This window comes from Misgurnus anguillicaudatus, chromosome 20 (genome assembly GCF_027580225.2).
Source record: "Misgurnus anguillicaudatus chromosome 20, ASM2758022v2, whole genome shotgun sequence".
Taxonomy (NCBI): Eukaryota; Metazoa; Chordata; class Actinopteri; order Cypriniformes; family Cobitidae; genus Misgurnus; species Misgurnus anguillicaudatus.
In genome coordinates, this window is record NC_073356.2 from 25,608,703 (window position 1) to 25,618,161 (window position 9,459).

The 9,459-nt window shown below is 37.8% G+C and overlaps 1 protein-coding gene across 1 annotated transcript; it reads left to right on the top strand.

The window, feature by feature from the left end:
* Positions 1–779: 779 nt before the first annotated feature.
* On the top strand, positions 780–5,754 carry LOC129454657 (uncharacterized). Its single transcript, XM_055219222.2, has 6 exons — positions 780–843; positions 1,019–1,108; positions 1,796–2,072; positions 3,890–4,035; positions 4,119–4,443; positions 5,457–5,754. Exons 2-6 carry the CDS (start codon positions 1,021–1,023, stop codon positions 5,656–5,658), a joined length of 1,038 nt encoding a protein of 345 aa, XP_055075197.2. The 5' UTR covers positions 780–843; positions 1,019–1,020; the 3' UTR covers positions 5,659–5,754.
* The last annotated feature ends 3,705 nt before the right edge of the window (positions 5,755–9,459 follow it).

Below are 9,459 nucleotides of genomic sequence, written 5' to 3' on the forward strand. Positions count from 1 at the left end.
TAGAAAGTTCCTACAGAAGATAAGGCAAATAATACAACACTATGTTTTCTAAAACATCACGTCTATAATAGTTTGTGCCTCATCTGTAAATATGTGCAGTGTAGTTTTTGTGCTAGTATCAAGATAGTTGGACTGTTACCATTCACTATGCAAATCAGAAATATCTTCTGTGATTAAGATATGCATCCCACGATGCAGCAGTTCTGAGAAGCACTTTACATTAAAATAAAAGATATTTCATCATTGGTCTGGTTTGTCAAGTGATGTGCAGGTTGTTCTGTTTAAATTGGAAAAAATAAATAGAAAATGAATACATCTGCTTTGAAGTCAGTTGCTTTTTATTATGATGCTGTTAAAATGTATGTGCAAATTGTTTGCAAGAAAAAAAAACTTTTTTGAGAGAAAGAAGAGCAAAAGAGGAATGGGTGTGTTAAAAACACAGTTGTGAGATATTTCTTATTCTGGTATGTAGACTTATGCAATATCTTTGTCTTGATGGGTGAAATATAAGGGTTTAAATTCTCAGTGTGGTTTCATCATATTTGAGACTTATAAAAAATAAGGTTTTATTCTCTAGACTTGTCCAGTTCAGCACATAATCTTAACAGAATGGTTTAATTTCCCCACAATAATGAATTGTCACGTGCTAAATACTATTTCTTAAAATTATCGTACTCATGATTAGCGTAATACATGTCAACTGTTATCGGTTATTTGTGAACTAGCAAACTCACCCTTGTATTGCAAGATTACAGGGTGGTGTCAGTAAAGTAGTCAGTACTAATACAACATTAAACAAAACCAGTGAAGACCCAGAAGTAGAGAAATACATATTGTACCTCAGTAAGTATCGCATATACTGTATCTATTATGAGAGCCTTGAATGGATCTAAAATTGATAGTTCATTTTGTATAGATTTGTCCTTATGTAAAAATCTTTGATGCTTTTATGTAAACTAAGATGAGATGTTACAGACTTGTCAACCTGTAGAAATACTTACTCATTCTTGATTTATAGGAATGAGAGAGATACGCTTTATAATGGAGATCACTGTGGCTGGGTTGGTTCTTTTTTCTGCAGTACCTTCTACAGCTTTTAAAATCACAGGTAGAAAACATTTGTTTAGTTTTGCCTTTTTTTTAATAACAAATGAAAATAAAATAGAGAATTGCAAAAATGCATTATTGAGCTAGTGATAAAAGTGGTTATTTGTGTGATGTGAGCTAAGGTGACCTACATTTTCATATGTAGAAAAAATATCAGTAATCAATAATTATATTTTCTATTAAAGGGGTCACTTCGCAAGACTTTTTAAAGATGAAAAATAAATCTTTGGTGTCCCCAGAGTACATATGTGAAGTTTTAACTCAAAATTGCCACTTTATAGGTGTGAGCAAAATGTGCTGGTTTTGTATGTGTCCTGTTAAGTGCAAATGAGCTGATATTTGCATTAAATGTCAGTGCCATGGTTGGATAGTGCAGAATAAGGTATTATTATCCCCTTCTGACATCACAAAGGGAGCCAAATTTCAATGACATATTTACCAAAACTAAGTTACTGGGTTGATCTTTTTCACATTTTCTAGGTTGATAGAAGCACTGGGGACCCAATTTTAGCACTTAAACATGCGTGGAAAAGTCAGATTTTTATGATATGTCCCCTTTAAATTGCCAAACAATACCTCATTTGATATATGAATGTTTTCTTGTACTTTCAGAAAAAAATAAGCACTCTTCTGTGATGCATGTAGTTTTTAACTAAATTTTTCATTCTGCTATTATGATCATTTACAGAAAACCTTGCTTTGAAAGGTACAGCCCAACAGTCCTTCAAATTGTTGAATAGTGCTGCCAAAGCCATCGATGGCAACAAAGCAACAAATGATGCAAATAATTCTTGCACACTCATAACTTCAAAGACAAATCCGTGGTGGAGGCTTACCCTGCAAAAGCCCTATAAAATTGTCATGGTGTCAGTCATTAACCGAGGTGACTGTTGCGCAAATTGGATCAATGGAGCAGAGATTCGCATTGGGAACAGCCTGGAAAACAACGGCAACAACAATCGACTGTAAGAGAGTTTACTTAAATAGTACCAATTTGTTTCTGTTAGTTTCTATCTGGGCCAGAGTGTGCCTGGCCCACCAAATCAGAGGCTTGGCCCACCCCCCACACCACATAAGAGTCCATCTTTTGGCCAAAAATCTGTAACTATATTATTAACAGACACGAGAATAATTCTTAAGAAAAACATAATTTTAGATAAAATTTACATTTTTAGTTTGTAACAACTTTGTTTTGATGTAAATAGTAATTTTAAAATAACTCCTCCCCTTTTTCAAATCTAAAGTTACTTAATTGATACAAGGTCTGTTAAGGGGTCAAAAAATATTACAAATGCAAAAATAATATATATATCAAGTTACTAAATAAAAAAATATAAAAAATGAAGAAAACACAACAATAACAAACGACCCTAACAATATGATATTAATACTATAGACATGTGACATTAAAGACCCCCCCCCCCAATCCGACCGGCCAACCTGGAATATCACTTGGCCCACCTTTCATCTCATATCTGGAGCCGGTGTCATGAGCAATTCGGTCCCCCTGGCAATTCGGTCTCCCCTAGGACCCCCGCGTGATTCCATTGGCTGAAAAACTCCTTATGGGTAGGTTTCTTAGCGCCTTATTGCAATTCCCTCAAAATCACGTTATGATTTATGTAGTTAGAACGTTGTTAAAATTACAATTAATGTCTTTTAAATGATATAGTAGTATATAAATAAGGCTATGGGAGATCTACACATTGCTTGTGTCATTTTATTATTTAGATTATTATACTGTACCCTTTACAGTTTGTACTGTGTTTTTTTTTTTGTAATAACAAACTGCTGGGTGTACATTATACCGCTTATTACACTGCTGCTTGCCACATAAATATTTGGACGCGAAATACATATGTATTATTTTAATAGCTCATTTGTTATTATTTCATTCAAACCTGGGCTGCGTTCAGCCCCGACAAAACGTTGCACAACGTTTATTAAACTGAAACGGTGATGCATTGAACACTCTGTTGTGATGACGCAAGAGTTGCAACTACGGTAGCTGAGAGGCCATTCTTTGTTATCTTCTATAAATGTTTTGAAGCCTGATGAAATCGTTATAAATGTGTGTTTAATACTGTAAAATACCCTCGATGTTACAGTCACTGACCTTGCCGTCCAGAATGAAAGACAACATTCCAACTTGAAAACATTGAGCGAGCTGTCTCTTTACTATCGCGTGGTTTTATACATCTTGCCTCTGATTGGGCTGACATTTCGGACACACCCACCAAACAAGAGAAAACGCTTCTAAAACCTGTTGCATTCCGTTGCACACCGTTTCAAGGAAACATGCCGTTCAACCCGGAAACCGTAGCAAAACGTTGTGCACCGGTGTGAGATTGAACGTGCCCCTGGCATCAGAAAACTCGAATGAGTGATTTCGTAAACTTGAGCTCGCCGGAAGTGCTGCAGTGGGGCGCCATCTTCCGCGAAGACGAGAGAATTGATTTGGCGCGAGATTCAGTGGACGAGCAGTCGTGCTCTAGCTGTGAGTCTAGCCTACTTCGTTTGGTTGTAAACAACAACAAGACTGCAAAAGCTGTAAACCACTGATTATTGCGATGAATTGTGGGGTTAATTGAGTGCTCTCAATATAGGACACCGCTAAAAAAGAATGTTTCCTCAAGTAAGGGAATCACGGACACAGCTCAGGAATTTTGCGACGGACCTATTAAAATCAAGTATTCCAGAGAGCCGTGTAATAAATGTGTGTAACGGTAAAAAGAAGAACCAGCATATGATATTTAATCATTTGATTTGTACACCTCTACAGTGTTGCAAAAATAAACTCCATTGAGGCAGGAACAACAAAGCAGTTTAAGTTCCTTCCCGTACAGGGACGATATGTTAATGTGCTATTACCAGGGGAGAACCGCATTTTGACACTGTGTGAAGTCGAGGTGTACGCAATCTTTGAAGGTAAATATAATGTCATACGTGTAATGTTTGTCTGAGAAATTTGAATTGCACAGCTCATGCTTGTTGTCATCTTTGTGTCTCAGTCGCGCCGGCAACATTACAGTCAAATCAGGTCAACGTGGCATTGGCTGGACGAGCCACCCAGTCCAGTGTGAATCAAGGTCCTACACAGTGTCTGAGTCTGGCGCAAAATGCCATCGATGGGAACCGGCAGGCTGACCTGAACAAAGGCTCTTGTGCCCAGACGGATACTGAAAATAATCCTTGGTGGAGATTGGATCTGATGCAGAGTTATGCAGTTGTGTCTGTGGCCCTCACCAACCGTGCAGATTGCTGCTCTGAACAGCTGAACGGAGCTGTGGTACACATCGGAGATTCGCTGGAGTCTGAGGGCCAAGCAAACCCTGTGTAAGGGGGCAAATACATGAATATTGTATAAATCATATAGCAGGGTTCCTCAAATCTTACCCTGGAGGTCCAGAGCACTGCAGAGTTTAGCTCCAACCCTAATCACCTGTGATTTTCTAGTGATCATGAAGACCTTGATTAGCTTGTGCAGGTTTGTTTGATCAAGGTTGGAACTAAACTCTGTATATATAATAAGTGCTCCTTGTGACATCATAAGGAGAGCCAAATTTCAACGACCTATTTTTTCATGTGCTTGTAGGGTTACTGGGTTGATCTTTTTCACATTTTCTAGGTTGATAGAAGCACTGGGGACCCAATCATAGCACTTAAACATGGAAAAAGTCAGATTTTCATGCACTGGCCCCTTTAACTTCAGGCCAGGCTTGTAAACGCAACAATGCGTGTGGGTCTGATAAACAGTGTTGGGGGTAACGCATTACAAGTAATGTGCATTACGTAATAATATTACTTTTCTGAATTAACGAGTAAAGTAACGCATTACTTTTTAAATGTACACATTAATATTTGAGTTACTTTTTCAAAAAAAGTAATGCAAGTTACTTTTTAGTTTTATTAATTTGATTAAAAAATAAGTACTGAATTAAACTTAACGTAGTCACATTATGCACTCTATGCGTACACGCCTGTATGGGAACAGTTTGAGTCCGAAACTGAGATGGCAGGCCAAAGCTCGACATTTTTGTGATGAAATATGCAATTTCTGAATTCAGAACTTTTCAGTCATAAAAAACACCTGCAAGGCCTGAAAGAGATCAAGCCTCAGCCAAGAAAAAGTAACTAAAAAGTAACGTAAGCATTACTTTCCATTAAAATTAACTAAGTAACGCAATTAGTAACGCACTGATGACGTTTAGGGAGCTCCACTTTGTAGGTTCCACAAAAAACAATCTTGGGAAAGTTTGCCTGGAGGTTCTCCAAAGAGTCCCACCAGGGTGATACAACCCAATTCTGTCATTTCTAACCCTTTTTTCTTTTCTGTCACTTTTATTCAGGTGTGTTAAAGTGTCCTCCATACCTGCGGGAGGGACAGAGGTCTTGAGGTGTGACAGCGTTCTGAATGGGCGTTACGTGACTGTGTCTCTTCCGGGAGAAAGCAGAACTCTGAGCTTGTGTGAAGTGGAGGTATTCGGCACTCCAGTGGAAAAAAATAACCCCATAAAAGGTTCTAGCAATATTACAGGTGGGCCAGAATAGACAGCATGGTCACCCAGCGTGCACGTTTTAGAGTGTAAAAATATACTGCATTTTTGTCAAATCAACATATGTGTTACTTTAACTTAAAAAATAAGTAACAATTTCAACTTACTTATTGCAGGTAAAAACTTTTTTATAGTGTAGCATTACATTAAACATCTCAGAAAATTCCTATAAGCCCACCCAAATAGCAAATCCTGCAATGTATCACTTTCATTATGCTTGTTCTGCAACACAATATGCTCATGTTCACATCTACTTTTTTCTTGCAATAAAACTTTATGCTGGCCACAAGATGTCACTATTGCTTTATCTTAAAGCATAAAGCACAAGACTTCTATTATGTAGCTATTTCAATAATACACAAAAAGTTAATGCTTCAGCCTTGCCCCCAGCTGAAAATAAGGTGTCTTTGTTGATCCAAAGCTAATGTGATCCTTCAATGTACAGTAACATAATAGAGTGCAGACATCACTAAATCAAAAGTGACATACTTAAGATCAAAACTGATTGAATATCATCTGGGCAAGATATGCGTTCCCTGACGTATGGGATCATTGTTATTGCTATTGTAAACAGGAATCAGCCTGTTTCTTTTCCACAGCGAATTGAGAATGACACCGTTTCATCATATTAAATGAATTTGGAGCATCTGTATGATTTGAAACAAGGTTGTCCTCCTGATAGACCATCTGTGCTTAATTCTCAAAAGCACTTGTATAGATTTCTTGCATTTGTCAAGTTACTGTTTTAGAGATGGATATTACTCATGTGAAACAGACAAGTATTCTAGTATGACTGACATGTAACTAGGACAGAACAGATGATAGTCAATTATCGTTGTGGGAGCAAGTTTAATTTGAAGATATTTTTGTCATCTGTACAATGGCTTTTTCTCCTCTCTAGAAAGGCAGAATAGAACCGAATAAGTGGAAATAAGAAACAATAAATTACAAAGACATTAAAATCTAAAATGATATATGCTAAACGACAAACCAGGAATAAAAATACAATCTAACATTAAAAAACAAGCATTAGAATAAAACATATATTTACTTTAGCTCAAAAGAAGCAACACACGCAAATGCAAACTAGCAGGTCTACCTGACCCTCTGTGTACAAAGACAAATCAAAATCATTTAAGTAACACACAGGAAGCACATTGACCAGACCAGAGCTCCAAATGTGTAATTCTGCAGTATACTGCGAGTAATTGAGTAATCTTCCTACTGGCATTGTGTGACTGGGTCAGTTCGCACTCTGTCTGATCGGTTCACATTCAGACTTGTGGGGCTTCAGTGGGTCTGAAATGAGCTGATGAAGTGTGCATAATGTATGGAGGCAAACAATAATGGTAGGAGAGCTGTTTCACGTTTTAGATCTTTCTCTTAATGCATGAATTTGTCTGCTTAATAAGCGCTCTTTGCACAAAGTACCAGTAAAATTGCAGTTATTTAGCAGCTTTTCTAATTTGGTTGGTAAGATTTGCTAAGGATTTAATGAGGAAATCCATAATTGCTGCGACATTACCAGTTGAACTTTTGCAATTATCTACCTACAGATGGAAGAAGCCTACTTAGATCTGTAGGGATGTTGCATTTTTAATGCATTCGTCTTGAAGCCAGGATAAAAATACGACGACTGTAAAACAGCTAAGTGAAGAATATACTTCATTTGAGAACTAAGGCAGAAAGACAACATATCGTCTGTTTCTTGAGAAGCAAACAAGTGCATAAAACTCTCATTCCCCCCTTCTCCCCCCAAGGACAGGTCGCCCAGTTTTTTGATTTTGTTTTTGACAACTCTGAAAGTTTCGCTGCCTTCGGCTATATCAGTTTACTGCATGCCTCAAGCTTCACTTATTTCCTCCATTTCATTTCTTTCAAGTCATCTCTGACATTTGCAGTAGCCCATGGAATTTCCTGCAGGAGCCATTTCAGTATATGTAGTCATTTTGGCTTAAGCTTGTAGGACTGTATTTAAATTGGGCCAGTGGCAGGTGTCTATATATATTTTAAACAAAGTGTGCTCGGTAGTGAACTTTTATATTTATCTCATGAAATTTCTTGAACCTGGTAAATAATACTGGTATGACAATGGAAGTTGAATGGCAACTGCTAGTAATATTGGTGAATAATACGGGTACGACAATGGAAGGTGAATGGCAACTGCTAGTAATATTGGTGAATAATACGGGTACGACAATGGAAGGTGAATGGCAACTGGCAGTAATATTGGTGAATAATACGGGTACGACAATGGAAGGTGAATGGCAACTGGCAGTAATATTGGTGAATAATACGGGTACGACAATGGAAGGTGAATGGCAACTGGCAGTAATATTAGTGAATAATACGGGTACGGCAATGGAAGGTGAATGGCAACTGGCAGTAATATAAGTGAATAATACGGGTACGACAATGGAAGGTGAATGGCAACTGGCAGTAATATTAGTGAATAATATGGGTACGACAATGGAAGGTGAATGGCAACTGGCAGTAATATTAGTGAATAAAACGGGAACGACAATGGAAGGTGAATGGCAACTGGCAGTAATATTAGTGAATAATAAGGGTGTCACGATTTCGATTTTAAATCGAAATCGATCGAAATTAAGTCACAGCTTCGAACTTCGAATTAAAAAATGGGATCGTCGATGCTGCCACGCCCCCATTTCACGTCCGGTCGGCTTGCCAAGCGAGGAAAAAACTCTCAGAGATGCCTTTAAAAACATCTGTCCAGCGGAACGCGATCATATTTTAAACACGATGGATGCTACAACTCCTTGAAATGCATATCATAAACAGGATTACCAGTGATCTGACTTTGGACAGAGTGCAGCTCTCTGCACGTGCGCGATAATGAGGGAGGCGCAAAGATGCAGCGGGTTATATTTTAAACAAAAGGATAGTTTGCCTCAGCTTGCATGAAACGCATAAAACTGAACAAATACATAAGGATTACTACTTTAGTTTATGTTCAGAGTTCGGACAGATGCGAGCACGTGCACGTGAGACAGAGAGAAGCGCAGCTGCTTATTATGCTGGATTTATTTCAGATGCTATGAGTCCAAGACACGCGCATTAAGTCCATGTGGATTAAGTCTATGTTAGAGATGCGCGGATGGACTATTATTTCATCCGCAACCGCATAACAAAACTCATCATCCGTCCACCATCCATCCGCAACGTTTCTGACCAGTTTTAACCGCACCCGCCCGCCATCCGCTGACTGGGCGATGCAAGGCGCTGCTGATGACAGCCGCGAGACTATAAAGCTCTCTAGAATATCAGCAGGGAACTCCGTCTCCGATTTACGCACAGGGACAAAAATAAATAAATAAATAGACTAAATTAAACGCACAAAATACATAGCCTGCACTCCTGATTTAACACTTTGTAAAACTTATTCCAGGCAACCCTTTTCTGACCTTCTATTTCCTTTGTTTTTAATTCTCATTTTTTGAGTTTGTCACGTTCCTCCTTCGCCAGCGTTGATAAGAGCTGTGTCAAAATGCGTCCTCATTTCTCCGCGCTGTTAATGATAGAACGAATGGATAACAGCCCAAACAATTAAAAGCTTTATTAAATAAAACTGTGTATTTATTAGAAAACTTTTTCTTGTCACTGTTTTAGTATTATAAGTTATGTTTTGTGTTAATATTATTCTGTTTATGTTGCGTATATTTCTAGGTTGATTATTTGATATGCTGTTGAATAGATTAATCTACATCAATGTGTCATATGTTCTAAAATAAATTAATATTTTTCTGATTACATATTTATTTTAATAAGTCAGAAA

Excerpts from the sequence above, each read along its gene's own strand:
- LOC129454657 (XM_055219222.2), top strand. The coding sequence starts at position 1,021 with ATGAGAGAGATACGCTTTATAATGGAGATCACTGTGGCTGGGTTGGTT. Across the intron at positions 1,109-1,795 it reads TACAGCTTTTAAAATCACAG|AAAACCTTGCTTTGAAAGGT; the intron begins GTAGAAAACATT and ends GATCATTTACAG. Across the intron at positions 2,073-3,889 it reads AACGGCAACAACAATCGACT|TGTTGCAAAAATAAACTCCA; the intron begins GTAAGAGAGTTT and ends ACACCTCTACAG.